This window comes from Colossoma macropomum, unplaced genomic scaffold, assembly GCF_904425465.1.
Source record: "Colossoma macropomum unplaced genomic scaffold, Colossoma_macropomum, whole genome shotgun sequence".
NCBI classification, from domain to species: Eukaryota; Metazoa; Chordata; class Actinopteri; order Characiformes; family Serrasalmidae; genus Colossoma; species Colossoma macropomum.
The window spans coordinates 13,110,375-13,129,975 of record NW_023494794.1 but is presented as its reverse complement, the minus strand read 5'-3'; the positions used below and the strand labels follow the sequence as shown (position 1 = coordinate 13,129,975).

At 39.4% G+C, this 19,601-nt stretch overlaps 1 protein-coding gene across 5 annotated transcripts in view; it reads left to right on the top strand.

Annotated features, from left to right (window-relative positions):
• The first annotated feature begins 3,122 nt into the window (after nucleotides 1-3,122).
• Nucleotides 3,123-19,601, top strand: part of srek1 (splicing regulatory glutamine/lysine-rich protein 1) — a 37,955-nt gene continuing 21,476 nt past the window's right edge. For 2 of the 5 annotated variants that reach the window (XR_005007740.1, XM_036580246.1), the window contains exons 1-8: nucleotides 3,125-3,391; nucleotides 5,935-6,068; nucleotides 9,042-9,157; nucleotides 10,477-10,641; nucleotides 11,153-11,331; nucleotides 12,300-12,430; nucleotides 12,563-12,689; nucleotides 13,494-13,604. Coding sequence is in view for 4 of the 5 variants with exons in the window: in XM_036580246.1 (XP_036436139.1) it covers nucleotides 3,264-3,391; nucleotides 5,935-6,068; nucleotides 9,042-9,157; nucleotides 10,477-10,641; nucleotides 11,153-11,331; nucleotides 12,300-12,430; nucleotides 12,563-12,689; nucleotides 13,494-13,604 (1,091 nt within the window). In the remaining variant the exon portion in view is untranslated. Of the gene's footprint in view, nucleotides 3,392-5,934; nucleotides 6,069-7,638; nucleotides 8,701-9,041; nucleotides 9,158-10,476; nucleotides 10,642-11,152; nucleotides 11,332-12,299; nucleotides 12,431-12,562; nucleotides 12,690-13,493; nucleotides 13,605-19,601 lie in introns of those variants that run through there. The other 3 variants (XM_036580248.1, XM_036580247.1, XM_036580249.1) reach the window with 3 other exon arrangements.

Genomic DNA, 19,601 nt, shown 5'->3' with positions numbered 1-19,601 from the left:
TGGGACACATGACACCTTGCACTTGTCACAAGACGAGCACCCTTAAACATTTAATGAAGGTTTAGGTTTCCTTTCAGAGGCAATTAAACACATTTCACAGTGTATTAAGCCTTACAGTTTCATATCACTTGTTATAAGCCAGGACTCAAGAAGTCATCCTTTTAAACGGGCAAATTTTTTGAGTCTAGACATTTGAATATTTTAACATTTAGTACGTGTGGGATGTGAGCTACAATATTCCACATATATGAGACATGGTAATATATACACTTACAAACATAGACAGAGACACAGACAGACAGGCGCGTACACACACGTGATATGAGTCACCCACTTGCTTGACAATTCAGGGGGTTCACTTTTCACAGACGAGCCACAACATGGTCATCAGTCTGCATCTGTTATACTGGACATTACTGAAATCAGCCCACACAAACCTGTACACGCATAAAAGCATGTGTGAGCACATTTACGTGTACGTCCACCCACACCCAAACACAGCATCACCAGCACGATCATACTTGCTGTGCATAGGTTAAGGTGGTGGTTAAAAATGCTGTAAAACTTACTAAAACATACTTCTCGAATGATGGTAAGTTAATAATTAATGGTTTGGTTCATGTAATGTGTATGAGCGGCACTTAAATGTTAATGAAACTTGTTTGGTGCGAATGGTGACCACATCTCATCTCAAGAGAACATGGGCTATTTGTATGGTGAGCTAATGGGCCATCCCCTCAATGACATCTGAGTATGTATCTTAGTATACTCCACATTCCCTGTGGTTCCTGAATACTAGTGTTGTAGTACTTGAGTCCAGTCTTGGTCTCAAGCTTATTTGGACTTAGTCTTGTCTTGGTCTCAGTTTTTGAGACCCGCTAAGTGTGATGCCTCTATTTGAGGTATCTGGAAGCTAAATAATAACTGAATATCAACAAAACCAGAAAAAAAAGGAATAAAACAGTCCTTTCAGTGCATCAGAGGTTCCCAAACTTTTGCAACTCACAGCCCACACAAACGATCACATAAGCTTCTAAGGATTTAAGCGATCAGATCGTTTTTTTTCCTGACTCACCAAATGAGAAGACTGATTTGGCAGCTACTGAGTGCTGCATATCAGGCTGAAGAGAGGAAAGCTGCAAACGAAGTTCTGGCTCAATTTAACAGGTCTATATATTCACTGTGTTTAGTTTTTCAAGTAAGGGTGTAAACTTTTGGGTTTTAGTTACTCGTATTCAGCTCCCTTGGACATGAAGCCCAGAGCTATGTATTCATGGCTGTATTTCCTTTGTTTTGGTTATGAACACGCTAAAAATATAAACATAACTACCTAACAATTTACCAGAACAATCAATGAGCTTGATATAGTATCATGTCGGCTCAGAAGAACACTTGGAGTCTGACATTTTCTCTTCAGGAGAATCATCTTAATTGAAACGGCAGACAGGGAGCTAAAAAATGGGGAAATAAGGGGAAGGTCATTAACAACAAGGCGTTACACAAAGATGATGAACCACCTCAAAACACATTAGTGACTGAACAGTGCATGATACATCCAAACCAAAACATACACCACATTCCAACTGTATAACAACAACATTTAGCCCACTAAATGTAACTAAATACAGGCTGCGGAGAGGTGCATGGCATTCTAGGAGTCCTCTACGTGCTCCTAGCCGCTCTCCCAATTGGCCCAAGCCTTAAATCCAGTGGCATCGCCACACAACTATGGCTTCAAGGGTCAGGCGTCCCGATGACCCACACAGTCCGAGCCCAGTCTCTGAGGCATGTATCTGTGGCACATCGCTCACGCCGCAGCCTCCCTGCAGCCAGACTGCTGGCCTGTCCGCCATCCTGGCCAGCACATGTGTCAGCTGTGTGTTCAGCTCCTTCCAAGCTGGCGGCCTCCCCGAAAGCTACACTGACAGGGAGCTCTCTTTGCCTAGGCCCCGCCACCAGCCAATGCAACCAGCTTTAGTTGTCCCATCCCCAAGTTCAGTGTTTCCTTCCTGAGATCGGGCAGGAAAATCCAGACAGAGTATGCACATGTCCTGCATAGGCAAGAGCCACAACTCGGCACTCGGCTCAGGTCCCCCACCACGACTGGAAGCCGCTTCTTGCCTCTCATGTTGGCCTGGCCACCGGTGACGGACTTGAGTTGGACGGTTGTTGCTTCTTAGTTGCCACTGTGTCCCTGGCAGCGTGTCTTTTGTTTCCTGTGGGGGAGGCCGCCAGCTTGAGAGGAGCTGAGCACGCAACCGGCACTTGTGCTGGTCAGGATGGTGATGCCACCAGAACTCCTCAGAGCCAATACCAGCCAGTAGACGGTAGCTACTATATATTTAACAGAGAAGCCTCAACAACTAAATATAATATACACTTTTCAGCGTTAAGTGTGCCCATTCATTGCCTTTATTATAACTTTTATTGTTTTCAGGTCAATCCACTTTCAGCTTTTCAAAGAAACCTGCAGAGATATATTTTAGTGCTTCTTGCAAACACCTCCAAAGTCCAGTCTTTCCAGTTGGATGCATTTTCTGCTTCTCAGGCCAGAATATCTTGATATTTGGAGCTAGTCATTATCCAATCTGTCTTGTCTCATGAACTGCTACCCAAAACATGATGCTCCCACCATGCTACACAGCCTCATTCTACACAGTAGGTATAGTGTTCTTTATCGTATGGTATTTATGGTTTATGGTATTGTTGTGCTCAATATATCTTTTAGAATTCAGGTCTCATCAGATGGTTTTGGATGATATGATTTGGTATTTCTTGCAAACTTTAGATGGCATACATTTTTATGATATACCCAAGATCAACAACCGCAGTCCCTATTGTAAAATAGTGTAAACAATATACAACCAAGCTTTTGTAGGTTAATTTTCAATTAATTTTCCATACAATTATCTATGTCTTTTTCTCCTTTTCTTTGCTGCATGATCCTATTAAAAAATGTTAGAGATTATATATATCTTGATTTCTGGCTTTAGATCAAAAAACCCCTGCAATTTCAGCAAAGGTGTGTAGGCTTGATATCCGATGTTTAACATGTCGCTGTTTCAAACACTCCAGACAAAGTGTGGCGCTGTTGCCTGAGCGCTGAGTGGTTCAGACCCGAACACACTACGCCGTTGTACGAGCGGTTCTGGGAATTTTAGAGCTGCCTGGGGCCAAGCTTGCTAGCTAGCTACAAACAGGCTACTAGACACACATATATCAGTGTTTATAGTTAACATCTGAAAAGATATCAGTTCCGCACAATGAGTGGAATGCCAGGCACTGCTGTAATTCAGATCACCAACCTGTCCTCGTCTGTTAGTAGTGAACAAATGCGAACTCTCTTCGGTTTCCTCGGAGATATCGAAGAGTTGCGACTATACCCCCCTGAGTAAGTGTATGCGTTTGGGCCGCGCCAAGCAAACGCCGAAGATACATTTTTGTGTGGCTTCTGTTAGCCTTAGCAAGGAGGCTGCAGACTTGTGTAGTTACTAACTGAGCTGTGTTTCGTATAAATTTGAAGACTGATGAGTTGACCTAGCTAGCTAGCCGAACATCTCTCCAGGACAACCCATACTAGCGGAGTACCCTTAGCCCCTTAGCTAGCTAGCTAGCTAACCTGCTAGCTACCTACCCACATAGATACTTCACATCTAGTGTTATTCACGTAGCTAACCTAGCTACCTTTGTACGTTAGTTGCTACAGCCAGAGAGTGCACGCACCGAAACCGAACGGGAAATAAAGGAAACCGCTTGCAGGTTGAAGGCCATTTTATGCACTCACTGTGTGGATAAAAGCCATATTCAGCCATTCTTAAATTAGGGTTTAGTGTTTTAATGACCCCGTGAACTGTGAGACAGTGTTGTTACAGTTGACTGACCTAGGTTAAATATTTCGTGTGACAAACATGTTATAAAATGGTTTAGCTTGTCCGTTTATGTAGTGGCGTAACGTTACAATGTCAGGAAAGTCCGACATTTCTGTACCCCCAAACCATTTAGATTTTGTATTTCATCGTTAGAAATTCCGTTTTGTTTAGTATATAACGTTGACATTTGATTGGCCTCATACATTTCAAAAGCAGTTCATAATATCAATATTTAGCTAGGTTAGAGGTTTGCAGCTGTTGATTTTGAGGAGGGAAATCATTTCGGCTCAGTATAAACTAGATTATTTGTAGAGGCTGTTATGATCTGTGACATCTGTCTGGCCCAAATCGATTTAACCTGTCAAATAAGAAGCCTAACAAACCAGAAGCTGCAAATTAGTGGTGGGGAAATAATAATGATGTGATTTCACATTAAGCTTTCCTGAGCATACTATGGAGAACACCGATCAACTGCGTTGATCATTGTTTCATTAAAGTACATTTAGCTGGAGCTGTGTACAGTTTTGCCTCAATCACAGTTGATTCAGTGATTTGCAGTAATTAAATGTTGAATAAAAAGAACATTGAACACAGGTTTTGGCAGCATTTTTAGGTGTTTCACTGCTGTTTTGCTGGTGCGGTTCAAATGTAACTAGCTAAACAAGAGAAAACAAAATACTGGATTTAACTTAGGGTGATTGATGGTTAGGTTCTTAAGTTTGCTGCTGTTTTTCCCCTTGTCTTTGTTGTGCATCTCAGCTGTCTGACACAGCGCATTTGGGAAATGTGTATATGGCCACTTGCTGTTGTCTCTGCAAACTGCAAACATCTCATGATGTTCTACAGAGACGGAGTTCCTGACTAAATTTTAGCTTTACAAAACCTAACATGGAATTGTGGTTAACTCGTTTTATGAAGACAGTTAACAACTTTCTCCTTTAACCCAAGTTTAGATACTCAAGCTATGATTAATCCTCTACATTTATGATAAGCAACCAATTTCATGAAACATGAGGAGTCAAGCTCTTTTTTTTCACTGAAGGAAAAAGAAGTCTACATAACTGTAGACAGTAAAGCATTTAAAATTGTAAAATTAAAGTGTTAGTGCCCTCCCCTAGTGCAGGTTAGTCATGCAGTGTATCCTGGTAAAAAGTCATCCACAGTTCTGAGACAGTAAATCCAAACTGAGCTCAAAGCTGGCTAAACCATAATCCTGTTTTGTGAGACAGGCCTTAGAGCAGATCAACACAGTATCATATAAATGAATTTTTCAAAATGATGATCATAGTATTATCCTAAAAATGCTATCTGTAGTGTAACCTGTTTAAATTTTAATGTCTCTATTTATTGGTTAGTACAGTTTAACACAATCTAAATGTCATTTTAAATAGACATCAAATACATTACAAATAATTTAACTTAGGACACATTAGAAATATTACATTCAAAAGGCTAGTTTCTAGAACTGTTTACATGAATACATAGATATTAATGCATTTAGATAAGCTGGGGGTCTATTGCACAAAGCTGGATTTCCCGGTTAGCCAGATAACCAAAAATGAGGATTGTCCAATAGGAATGTCCCTCAGCTCTGTTCCTATTGGACAAGCTTGACGTAAGCTTTGGGCTAAATTCCCCAAAATCTGGCTAAACTGAGAAATTCTGCTTTCTGATCTTAGTTTTGTTTGCCATTAGCCCACTGGGTAGAATAATTCAAGAACATTTTCCAAAAGAAAAATAAATGCTGCTCAATGTGTATGCTCGCATCCTTGAAAAAGTCCCTGACCACAAAAAAAAGTGCGCAAGGTACAGATAGGGGCCCACCAAACATTTGTGCCCAGGTGCCTTTATTTTAATGATCCTTCTCTGCATGTCAGACAAGCATCTCTAAGTGTCTTTCCATGATTTTTAATATGTTCATGCAAAATAGACCTTCGTACATTCCAATCTTAAGAAAATATTAAAAAACATTTAATTTGATTTTAAAAATTGCGCTGCATACGTGCTCTGTCAATTTTCAGTGAAATGTTTGGCTGAAATAGGTTTCTCCTCTGTTCTCTTTCAGCAATACGCCGCTTTCCTTCTCATCTAAAGTTTGTTACATAAAATACAGAGAGCCGAGCAGTGTTGGCGTGGCACAGCATTTAACCAACACTGTGTTTATTGACAGAGCTCTTATTGTTGTGCCATGTGCAGAAGGTTAGTAATTTCTATCTTATATCCACATTTTGTATCTGACACATGCTTTTAAGGGGGCACATAGCCCTCTCAGGAGGTCTACTTTCACAGGCTACCTGACAGCCTATTTTGTGCCTCTGTTTCTCACGTGTGCCATCATTGTTACATGCTGAGCTAGTGGGTGTAGTAAGAGGAAGCTTGTGTTGTTAAATATAGACTTACGTTGGTAGTGTGCAGTTAAATGGTATAAAACTATTAAAAAAAATGAAAAGGTCACTACTTTCTCGCTGTTATGCTTTCTTAAAGTGGTTATGTGTAGCTGAGCTTTGCTTACTAGTAAACTTTTCACTGTTTCAGTAAGAACCAGTTCTACCCAGTAGTGTATGGTAAAGAGCTAATCAGGATTTGTTGAAACATACTGCTAATAGGAGAGCATACTGAACACATACAGAAGTAAGTCTCATTTTATTGTAGTTGTATAAATCCCTTTGTGGTTGCAGTACCAGGAGCTAGCTTGCTTGTTGGCACAATTGCAGAATATCAGTATGCTTGTATTGTGTTAATACTGCAGCCATGGAAAGATCTGTTTTAGAAAGAGGGTAATTTCAGAGTTACAGTACAGTATGTGCCTAACCTTCCATGTCCTTTCTCTTTTTTATGTTCTTTTTGCCTCTTAAACAAAATAAAATATCCATTTTTTTATGAAAAGCTGCTGTTCTGTCCTTCAAAACACTGCTTGTCCTCGTGACTTGGTGCTACTGGATGGCTTACTGCGTTGATTAATTTGGTTTCTGTATGTTTTTTCTGTGTTGATTATGTGTGCATATCAGATGACTAGAGTGGCCCAGGCGTTACAGTACTACACTAGCCTGACTCAAGGCTTTGTTTTCCAAGCCACTAAACCCGCTGGGGCCCACGCTGCCTTCAAGGGGGGATTGTGACCAGGATCGTAGCCGCTGAACCTTCCAAGATGGACACCTTGTCTCTTTTTTTTTATTTTTTTCGTTTTTTTTTTTTGTTTGTTTGATTGTTTATTTGTTTGTTTTTTCTGACATTGTCCGTTGTTTGCCACTTAGAAAAGCCTGTTGCATATTCATTGTGTTGTTTTCTTCATTTTGTTTTTTTTTTTTTTTTTTATTTTCTGTCCCCAATCCCTTCCCTTCCTCCCTTTCCTAATCTAGTTGCACTCTTTTTGCGTATCTCTCAGTGCTGTCCAGGTTGGTGTCCAGTAATGGAGGGAGATTTGAACGGTATACAGGCAGCTGTGACTGGCGTTTACCCCTCTCTCTCTCTCTCTCTCGCTCTCTCTCTTTCTCACTTTTTCTCTCTCTCTTTCTTGTGCTTCTGCATTGAAATGGTCACGGTTTCACTTTGACTGAAGGGGCCTTTACAATACCCAGAAATACATCTTCAGAGACACAAAGTGTGTGTGTGTGTGTGTGTACATATATATATATATATATATATATATATATATATATATTATATATATATATATAACTTCTTCAGTCCTGGTCATGAGACTGGAATCACAAGGCCTACAATAGTTTAACACGTGTGTGTGTGTGTGTGTGTGTGTGTGTGTGTGTGTGTGTGTGTGTATATATATATATATATATATACACACACACGTGCGTTAAACTATTGTAGGCCTTGTGATTCCAGTCTCATGACCAGGACTGAAGATGTTATAGTGGTGATAGTATCATATGTATTAATATTGGTCATTTAGTTAAGGGGGTACCACAGATTTGTATTTATTTCTACATAATTCAATGGTTGAGATGTAAACAAACTCATTCAGAGTGGTCTGATGTGAAATGGTTGATTGTAGCAAAACTTACCAACTCATTTTCTTTATAGTGGTGATGATAGAAATTGAGATATGAGATGAAATGAAATGAATGAGATGAAAATGACATAGGTATTATTTTGTCTTAAACACCCTGCATGTACTCCTCTGCTCTAAATGTGTTTTTAAATGCTTTTTAGACCAAAGTCTGCATATTTGTAGGTATTTTTTGTTATGACTTTCTGTGAGGTAGCTTATAGAGCTGTTAAACTCTGACCTCTGGTTTCTGTAACCACTGCTGTGGACAATTCTGACTCTTAAGTTTCTCTAGAATGGAGCATTTGTCATCAAACCACTCTGAATGACTGTACTTATGTCCTAACAATTTAATAATGCAGAAGAAAATTCGATGGAATTCCCTTTTTGTTCTGGCCTGGAACTTACTAATGCTCAGATCCATGTAAGCTTATTTTTTCTTCACCCACGTTATTTCCTTCGAGCCACTCAAACACCAGTACTTAATTTTTGAAGATCATTATCACTTAATGCATTACGCATGCATAAAATATCTGTTTTACTGAGACTGTCTGAGTAACCTATAGGGTTAAAAAAATGAAACTTGTGTTTCATTTAGCAGGTTTCTTTGGCAGGCACTTTTTTGGGGGGAAGGGATTTTGGAAAGACACTTAAAATGTTCTTTTCTTCTGTATCTGATGTTCTGTGTGCTATTAGTGATGCAGCCAACATGAACGGTTGTCTTGTGTTGCACACCCTTTCCAACACTGCGACACGATCGCCCCAGGGAGAAAAGCGCCCATGCTTGATATCGTATGGTTCATGACCATTATGTTTCCAGTACAGGTGACCCATACCACAAAGTGTATTCTCTACATTTCTGTTGATCTTAAAAGAAAGAAAGAAAGAGAGGAGACGGAAAATTTTTTCTTTGGTTTTGTTTTGTGAATAAAAAACATCTTCATGTTTACAGTTTTGTGCTGCTAGTATGAAGATAGTAAAGTGAAAAAGGTTAACAACTATATTAGTTAATTGGACTAGTGACAGGATGTATGGACTCAGATATGATTGGTTAGAGATCTAAGGTGTATGATGGACCTTTTCTCTCTCTCTTGTATGCAGTTAGAAGGGAGAAAGTTGTGTAGCTCTCCATGACTCACTCTAATGCCAGCACTCTTGCCCCACAGGAAAGATCCCTGAGGAAGCCAAGGCTCTGTCCCTTCTGGCACCTGCCACCCCGGTCGCCAGCTTGATGCCAGGTGGGGGACTGCTGCCCATCCCAAGCCCTGCCCCACTTCAGAATGTGAGTAAATGCCTGCTCTTTTTTAGCAAAATCATTGCTAAGTAATTAGTATAATCTTACTAATAATAAACATGGGGTTAGGATAAGAAAGCGCTAACACTGTACGCAACTGTATACATTAGAGCTACCATGACATGAACAAAAATGAATAAAATACACATTGTGATTGTACTGGAAAATTTGTAGTACGTTAAAAAAAAACAGCCTATAGCAGTTTAGCTCCACCCATTGAAATTTTAGTGTGCATTTCAGCCCAGACTGATTATTGACTGAGGCACAAGACAGGGCAGCCAGTCAGAACAGAGATCATTGACATATGTCAGTCTTAAAGGCACAGCCACAAACACAGCCTGTTTACTTGTAAGGGATAAAAAAAAAAGGTTGGAAAATGGTCAAAATGAATTATGACTGTCTTTGGTTCATAAACCACACAAATGTTATAAACAGACTAGGGATGCATCGATGACATTTTTCCAGATCGAGTATGAGTACATATGTTTTAATATAGAGTCTGATACCCTACTGAGTAACCTACTTAGAATTAAGTAGTTGTTAGTGTAAATGAGTACAGTGTGCCTTAATAGTTAAATCATTAAAATCTAACTGATTTGATATGAAGTACATTAGCTAGCTGTGTTACATTAGCTACTTTGGATCAAGTAGCGCTGCAGTGGAGAAGAGTGGGCTTTGTCAGAAAAGCTCTTCTGTACAGCTGTAAGTAAAGTGACAGCAGGAATCTCACAAGGATAATGCGTCAGGAGGAGCTACGTGCTACATGAAACACAGCCCTTACAGACAACACTGTATGAACAATTTCAAACAAAGCTGTTTCATTCAAAATAACACACTGCACGTTGAGTACTAAGCAAGCACACTGAGAAACTCCACAGCGCTGCTAACACTGCACTGCACCTAAAACCAGGTGGTGATGTACAAGGTAGGCTCTCTATAGCCTATTTTACAAAGATATCACCATATTAATGTTTATAACTCACTGTTCTATTCAGTCAAACAGCATAAACTTGGCATATATGAATTTTGTTATCAAATGTTGACTTTTTCGCCTCTGTGAAGCTGGCCTATATGTGTCCACCTGTGTTGGGGAAATGGTGACTGTATTTGTGTGTATCACATGGTATCAGCTGGTATCAGAATGTTAGTATCGGTGAATTTTTATGAGGTCGAGTATGAGTAAATCAGCATTGGAATGAATGCCACGAGAGATGATGTAGGACGTAGGGATTTTATATCAGTATTGGCTCCTTCAGTTGCCATCCTCGTTGTGCCTACTTAACCTTGTTTGCTATGTGTGCTTTCAGCTTGGTCTGCCACTGGCTGGCCGGGGGACGATGTCAGCTGGTCTGGACTCCTCAGTGGCAGCACTAAGCGTAATCCCCTCCCAGCCTCCCATCATGGGCAACGTGGACCCCTCCAAAATTGATGAGATCCGGAGGACTGTATATGTCGGCAATCTTAATTCTCAGGTATCCAGTCGAAACTCTTCATTTGTATAATTGGATGACTTTAAATGTTCAACAGCCAGATTTCCTCATTGATTTCTCTAAAACAGGCCCCATAATATTATCATGATACTTGAGCCACCATATGATTTTACTAGTTTTTAAAGATTTGTGATATACTAAATATTGTAATATGATCATTGTAATATAATGCATTTTATTACTTCATCTGCAACTAATGCCTCCCAAAGAGAACTTTATTTAGTGAAGTTTACACTTTGTTGGTCTCAAACCCCCCCACCACCCTTTTTTATTTATTTATTTATACTTAAATCACAAGTGAAAAAGCAACATGAAAGTGACAAAGCAATATTTCAGGAAAACCTAAAAACCTTCCTCCTATAAGTCTGTAGTTTTTTCACATAGTGCTTTTTTGTTTACCTCTACAAACTGCAGGTCACAGAAATGAGCCTGCATGTCTTGCTGTGAATATCTAGCCAGCACTCTAAGTGCCTTTCCCTTTCTGCCTCCATAGACCACCACAGCAGAGCAGCTGCTGGAGTTTTTTAAGCAGGTTGGTGAAGTGAAGTTTGTGCGAATGGCGGGAGATGAGACACAACCCACCCGCTTTGCATTTGTAGAGTTTGCCAACCAAGAGTCTGTGGCAAGAGCGCTCGCCTTCAATGGAGTCATGTTTGGAGACAGACCCTTAAAGTAAGTCACTGGATCTCTGCCTCATTTGTGCTGTCTCAGAAATTTGTGCTGTCAGGAAGTGAAGGCTGCCACTATCGCATGTTTTAATTTTTTAATATTCTGTTGAATATTATCTTGAATATTTGAATATTCTGTATTAATAAGCAAAGCTTAAGATAAAGTATGTTGACACCCATCTTAATTATTGAGTTCAGATACTTCAGCCACATTCATTGCTAATAGGTGGGTAAAATCAAGCACAGTCTGCATAGACAGACATCCCACTATGCAAAGTATGCAAAGGCGTTTTAGACAATTATGTGCTTCCAACTTTGTGGCAACAGTTTGTGGCAACAGTTTTCCTGATCCAGCGTGACTTTGCCCCTGTGCACAATGTGAGGTCCATAAAGACATGGTTTAATGAGTTTGGCCTGCACAGAGCCCTGACCTGGCTCTGGACAGCCAGCTCGCAAGCCATAATGCTGTCATTGTTTCTTGCAAAAAAATGCAGTGGAAAGCATGTTAGCTAGCACCCCAGAGCAGTTGCAAAAGCATTTGGACCGGGTGATAAAACTATCATTATAATAGAGTTTGGCTTCATGAACAAAATTTAGTTTCAGACTGATACAAACCGATGCACAGAAGAGCATGTTTTCAGAAAAAAACAAATTTATTTGATTAAATATGAATTTAATCAAATGTTATCCAGTATCCATAGAGGATATTGGATAAGCATGTTTGATTATTTTTGATTAAGATTAGCAAAGGATTTTTGGTTGGTAGTGAAACGTTATGGGTTTCTTTGGTGTAAATTCTTTTAGAGGCTTGTGTGCTTATATGTTTGTTATATTTTGATTCTCCTTATAATAGGAGTCATAGATCGTCTCATTTGACTAAATTTATTGCAAAATTTATATACAGTTTTATTGTACTTATTACAAGTTTAACACTCAATCTTCTGCATCAATTCTTGTCATGTATGCTTTTAGGATCAACCATTCCAACAATGCCATAGTGAAGCCTCCAGAGCTGACACCACAGGCTGCAGCTAAAGAGCTGGAAGATGTGATGAAGAGAGTGAGAGAGGCTCAGTCCACCATTGCAGCAGCCATCGAACCAGGTGCAGTCACACCAAACCGTACCTCAATCACAGACTTGACAATGCTACTATGAATGCAAAGTGATGGTCATTCAATGTATGTTAACATGCTTTTTTGCTGAATGGCATATTTGTCGTTGGACACGTGCATAGCAGAGAGCAAGAAACGCTCATCCAGTAGATCCAAGCGCTCCAGAAGGTCCCGGTCCAGATCTCGCTCACATTCTCACTCACGTTCCCGTTCCTGCTTGCGACGGAAATGCTCCCGATCTAGACACAGGTAGGCCAAATTCCACTTATTTTAATTCTCGTAACAGTTAAGCTGAAAGAGCATTACATGTGGAGGTGCTGTAATTTAAGTGATCACAGACAGGATTTGTGTGTTTAATCCAGTGCGAGTTTCCTGTTCCTGAGAAATCATGACATTATAAAAATGAAATTAGAGCAAAAAAGTTTTGAAAAATGAACAAAAGGCTACATATCCCATGCAGCAATGTGAATTGTGAATGGTTTCACTCTTGTTTTCACCAATTTTTGCAGTCCTGTTTTTTCTATTTCTATTTCTGTATGTACATCTTTTATTTATTTATTTATTTTTATTTTGCTTATGATTTTTGTTTAACTCTTTAGGAATTATATTAATCCTGATATGGCCTATATTCTTATTTTACTCAGTGAAGTGCTCCCAAGGGAGAAATATAATTACTGAAAGGGAACTTGCTGCATTATTGTGTGAAGAAATTGGGATCTGTGTCATTGTCATCTTGCTGGTTGGTTTCCTCCCTTTGTCATGCACACAAAAGTGCCTTGAATGCTATTAGCTCACCCTTGTGGAGAAGTATAACCTGACTACCATTGACAACTAATTATTGATGATTTTTGATCATTGTTGATTTTTAATACCAAGTAAGTCCACTGAATTGAGAAATTTCCCACGCCTTCCAGGGGCTTTGTGCAACTTCAAGAAAAATACAATGTGCAGCACACTGAGACCTCTGGTCTGGAAATGGAAAGTGCTGTGCTAAGTCAGTTCACTACTTTGACACTAAACTCTCCCGAAACATTTTGTCTGATTTGATTTTAGAGGAAAGACGTCGCAGAGGTCACGGCAAAGAACGAGCGACTCGCAGAGTTTACACAAGAGACACTCGCGATCCAAAGAGAAGAGACACAGCCGTTCACGATCGCGCTCCAGGTCAGACCACAGGCACTGGACTCATTCAGAAACTATGACTTAATCCATCACCTACCCACACACCACAGTCCTTTGCTATATATTTGGGGGTGGCTTAGGGTAAGTTTCACAGTTCTAGTTCTAGAAGTCTTAGTTCATCTGTTTAGGCTTTTAGAAATGCTCTGCTTAATTTGACTATGACAAATTGTGTACTTTATACATGCGTCCTCATCTGCCTCTTGGATGACAGCTGAATTTTCTTACTATTTGGGATTTGTTAAAAGTATCACAAGCATCACAACATGTCTGCTACCAAGCCTTTGATTTCATATCAGTGCTGACTTACAGCGGAAGTGTTATGCTGGTCTATTTACAGAGTTGGGCAAAGTACTTTGATAAAGTATTGGCGGCTGAATTTCATGAAAAATTGGCTTCTTATTTGGGTTGGGGTTAGGGGTGTGGTTATCATTGCTAAATTAATTAATGTTAGCTAGGTTGTGGGTTAGCCAACCACAAAGCTAACCACTAACATTAGCAAACGGGACAGAACAATACTGACCTACTTACTGATTCTTTAAAACCCACAAATAAGTCAATTTTATCCACCTGTCAGGCAGAAATAGAGCAACATCCTCGTTCCTTTTCAACTCTTGATGAAGCTGTAGTTGGGTTCTTTTCTACCAGCTTCTTGTTCAGATTTTCCTGTTTTGCCTTAAATGTAGCAGCAGTTACATTCTGGCGTTTCAGGCTAGCATAGCCATTAAATAACCAGAGCCTACACAACCGGCGCAGCTAACAAGACAAAACAATCCTCCTGTTTCACGAATGGGTTTTTAAATGTACTGAAAAGGCTAAAAGGGTTTTTGTAGTTCTGCATCTTATGTTTAAGCTGTAGATTATAGGAGGTCAAGCTAGTGCAGTGTAAACTAGGTTAAGATTAATGCTTGCTTGCTAACATGTTAATAGAAATGAATCCTCAAAGCTTTGACAACAAACTCAACTAGAAAGGGAAAGTTCGTGAACGAACTTTAAGTTGGCTTGAAAAAGTTAGTTACGTTAAAACGTTAAAATGGATGAAGACTGTTGATAGTTGTTAAAATGTTGCCAAAATGTTGTTTAATTGTGTGTGTGTGTGGGTCTGTTGAGTGTGTGCTGTGGCAAGTGTTGAGTGTGTGTGGTTTGTTGGGTGTATTGAGTGTGTGTGGTGTCATGTATGTTGAGTATGTGCTGTGTGTTAATTGTGTGGAGAGTCTGTGGTGTGTTAATTGTGTGGAGTGTGTGTGTGGTGTGTTGAGTGTGTGTGTGTGTGTGTGTGTGTGTGTGTGTGTGTGTGGGTGTATTGAGTGTGTGTGTGGGTTTGTCGAGTGTGTGGTATAGGGAGTGTTGAATGTGGTTTGTTGAGTGTGTTAAGTGTGTGTGGTGTCGGGTATGTTGAGTATGTGCTGTGTGTTAATTGTGTGTGTGGGGGTGTGTTGAGTGTCTGTATGAAGGTGTTTTCAGAGTGTGGTGTGGGGAGTGTTGAGTGTGTGGTATTTTGCGTGTGTGTGCTGTGAGCTTGGTTGAGTGGGTGGTGTGGGGTGTTTTAAGTGTGTGGTGTTTTGTATGTTGAGTGTGTTTTTTTGTATTGTGTGTGGTGTGTTAAGTGTGTGTGGTGTGTGTTGAGAGTATGTGGTGTGGGGCGTTGAGTTTTTGTTGTGTTTATTGTGTGAGGTGTATGGTTGTGTTTTTGTGTCTGATTTGTTTATGGTGGGGGTTGTGTTTATTGTGTGTGGTGTGGAGTGTGTGTTTTGTATTTATGTGTGTTGTGTGTTTACTGTGTGTGGTGTTGTGTATTGTGTCTTTGTGTGTGGTGTGGGTGTGTGTGCTGTGTTTATTGTGTGTGGTGTGGGGTGTGTTGAGTGTGTGTTGTGTGTTTATTGTGTGTGGTGGGGGTGTGTTGAGTGTGTGTGTGGTGTGTTTATTGTGTGTTTACTGTGTGGTGTGGGGTGTATTGTGTGTATATTTTGTGTGGTGTGAGGTGTGTTGAGTCTGTGTTGTGGATTTATTGTGTGTGGTGTGGGGTGTGTTGAGAGTGTGTGGTGTGTTGAGTGTGTGTGTGGTGTGGGGTGTGTTGTGTGTTTATTGTGTGTAGTGAGGTGTGTTTATTGTGTGTAGTGTGAAGTGTGTTTATTGTGTGTAGTGTGAGGTGTGTTGCGAGTGTGTGGTGTGGGGTGTGTTGTGTGTTTATTGTGTGTAGTGTGAGGTGTGTTTATTGTGTGTAGTGTGAGGTGTGTTTATTGTGTGTGGTGTGGGGTGTATTGAGTGTGTGTTGTGTGTTTATGTGTGGGGTGTGTTTATTGTGTGTGGTGTGGGATGTGTTGAGTGTGTGTTAAATTCTGTGCCACCTTAATTTTAGTGCTGTTTATTGAAGTTCCACCTTAAATTCTGTTCCACCTTAAATTTAGTGATATGTTAATAGCAGTTCCACCTTAAATTTAATGCTATGTTAATTGAAGTTCCACTTTAAATTCTATGCCACCATAATTTTAGTGCTGTTTATTGAAGTTCCACCTTAAATTCTGTTCCACCTTAAATTTATTGATATGTTAAGAGCAGTTCCACCTTAAATTTAATGCTATGTTAATTGAAGTTCCACCTTAAATTCTGTGCCATCATAAATTTAGTGCCACGTTAATGGAAGTTCCAACTTAAATTTAGTGATATGTTAATAGCAGTTCCACCTTAAATTTAATGCTATGTTAATTGAATTTCCACCTTAAATTCTGTGCCATCATAAATTTAGTGTCAGTGTAAACTCAGTGATACCTTAAAAGAAGTTCCACCTTAAAATTCAGTGCTACCTAAGTGCAATTCCACCTTAAAAGCAGTTCCACCTTAAAAAATCATTATCTGTGGTGATACTGCTGAGCATTAGGCTGTGAGCATGGGAGACATTGGGCTCCGTGCGTGAGTTTGTATGTGTGTGTGAGAGAGGTGGCCATTGTGACATCATGTGTGGCATGTTGCCAACATTCCGCCCATTCATTCCCTATGGGAAAAAATATTGTCTTTGAATGCTAATTTTCCAAAAATTAGCAGTCAAAGACAACCTTTACCTTAAATTCTGTGCCATGTTAATTTTAGTACTACCTTAAACAGAGTTCCACCTTAAATTCTGTGCCACCTTTATTTTAGTTCTCCATTAAAGAGAGTTCCACCTCAAAATCTGTGCCACCTTAAATGTATTGCTATTTAAATTGCAGTGCCACCTTGACTGACGTTCCACCTTAAATTCTGTGCCTCCTTAAATTTAGTGCCATGTTAATTGAAGTTCCACCTTAAATTTAATGCTATGTTAATTCAAATTCTACTCTTAAGTTCTATGCCACCTTAAATTTAGTGCTATGGTAATTGAAGTTCCACCTTAAATTCTGTGCCATCTTGAATTTAGTGCTATGTTAATAGCGGTTCCACCTTAAATTTAATACTATGTTAATTGAAATTCCACCCTATATTCTGTGCCATCTTAAATTTAGTGCTATGTTAATAGCGGTTCCTCCTTAAATTTAATGCTGTGTTAATTGCTGTGGCACCTTACTTTTATTGCAATGTTAATTGAAGTTCCACCTTAACTATTGTTCCACCTTAAATTGAGTGTTATTGCTATGGTATGGCAATTGCTATGGTAATTGCGGTTTCACCTTAAATTTAATGCTATGTTAATTGAGGTTCCACCTTAAATTCTGTGCCATCTTAAATTTAGTATTAAGTTAATACCGGTTCCACCTTAAAGTTAATGCTATGCTAATTGAAATTCCACCTTAAAGTTTGTGCCGTCTTAAATTTAGTGCTATGGTAATTGAAGTTCCACCTTAAATTCTGTGCCTCCTTAAAGCTAGTCCAATGTTAATTGAAGTTCCACCTTTAATTCATTGCTAATTTAAATGCAGTTCCGCCTTAATTTCAGTGTCAGTGTAAATTCAGTGCTACCTTAAAAGCAGTTCCACCTTAAAAATCTCATTATGTGTGCTAATACTGCTGAGCATTAGGCTGTAAGCATAGGAGACATTGGGCTCTGTGCGTGAGTTTGGATGTGTGTGTGAGAGAGGTGGCCATTGTGACATCATGTGTGGCATGCTGCCAACATTCCGCCCATTCATTCCCTATGGGAAAAAATATCGACTTTGAACGTTAATTGAACCGTACGTCTGATCACTTAGAAAAGCACAAGCACACCCCGCGGGTATAGGATCTACGATCCTGCAAAGTTTCGTGGCTCTAGCTCGAAAACTGTAGGAGGAGTAGCATTTAGTTTTTTGAGTATAGAATAATAATAATAATTAGAAAGGGAAAGTTCGTGAACGAACTTTAAGTTGGCTTGAAAAAGCCAGTTAATTACGTTAAAATGTTAAAACGGTTGAAGACTGCTGATAGTTGTTAAAATGTTGCCAAAATTTTATTAAGCAGAAGCTGCAGTATCTGTCGTGGATGGTAATTCATTGCTAGGTGCTACCATGAATGAAGTTCAACCTTACAGTCTGTGCCACGTTAAATTTAGTGCTATGTTATTTGAAGTTCCACCTTAAATTCTGTAATTCCTTAAATTTAGTGCTATGTTAATTGCAGTGCCACCTTAATTTTAGTTCCACCTTAAAAAATTCATTTGTTGCTAGGTGCTACCGTGAATGAAATTCCACCTTAAATTCTGTGCCATGTTAATTTTAGTGCTACCTTAAATGGAGTTCCGCCTTAAATTCTGTCCCACCTTTATTTTAGTTCTCCATTAAAGAGAGTTCCACCTCAAAATCTGTGCCACCTTAAATTTATTGCTATTTAAATTGCAGTGCCACCTTGACTGACGTTCCACCTTAAATTCTGTGCCTCCTTTATTTTAGTGCTATGTTAATTGAAGTTCCACTTTAAATTCTGTGCCATCTTAATTTTTGTTCTACCGTAAATAAAGTTCCACCTTAAAGTCTATGCCACCTTAAATTTAGTTCTATGTTAATTCTAGTGCCACCTTAAAAGAAGTTCTGTCTGTTGATTGTGTTGACTGTCTGTAGTGTGGTGTATGTTGAGTATGTGCTGTGTTAATATTGTGGAGTGTGTGGTGTGTTAATTGTGTGTGTGTGGATGTGTTGAGTGTGTGGTGTGTTAAGTGTGTGTGTGGTGTGTTTATTTTGTGTGGTGTGTTTATTGTGTGTGGTGTTGAGTGTGTATGGTGAAGGGTATGTTGAGTGTGTGGTGTGTTTATTGTGTGTGGTGTGGGGTGTATTGAGTGTGTGTGGTTTGTTGGGTGTGTTGAGTATGTGCTGTGTGTTCATTGTGTGAAGTGTGTGTGGTGTGTTAATTGTGTGTGTGTGTGTATGGGTGTGTTGAGTGTATGTGTGGGTTTGTTGAATGTGTGGTGTGGGGTGTTTAGTGTGTGTTCTGTGTTTATTGTGTTTGGTGTGTTGTGTGTTTATTGTGTGTAATGTGGGGTGTGTTTAGTGTGTGTGGTATGCTTATTGTGTGTTTATTGTGTGGGGTGTGTTGAGTGTGTGTTGTGTGTTTATGTGTGTGGTGTGTTGAGTGTGTTTGTTTATTGTGTGTGGTGTGGGGTGTGTTGACCTTATATTCTGTGCCATCTTAAATTTAGTGCTATGGTAATTGAAGTTCCACCTTAAATTCTGTGCCATCATAAAATTAGTGCTATGTTAATAGCGGTTCCACCTTTAATTTAATTCTATGTTAATTGAAATTCCACCTTAAATTCTGTGCCATCTTAAATTTAGTTGCTAGTTGCTACCATGAATGAAGTTCCACCTTAAATTTTGTGCCACCTTAAATTTTGTGCTATGTTAATTGCAGTTCCACCTTAAATTCTGTGCCACCTCAAATTTAGTACTATGTTAATTGAAGTTCCACCTTTAATTCTGTGCTAACTTATAGTTAGTGCTATGTGAATTGAAGTTCCACCTTAAATTCAGTGCTAACTTAAAAGCAGTTCCACCTTAATTTCAGTGTCAGTGTAAACTCAGTGCTACCTTAAAAGAAGTT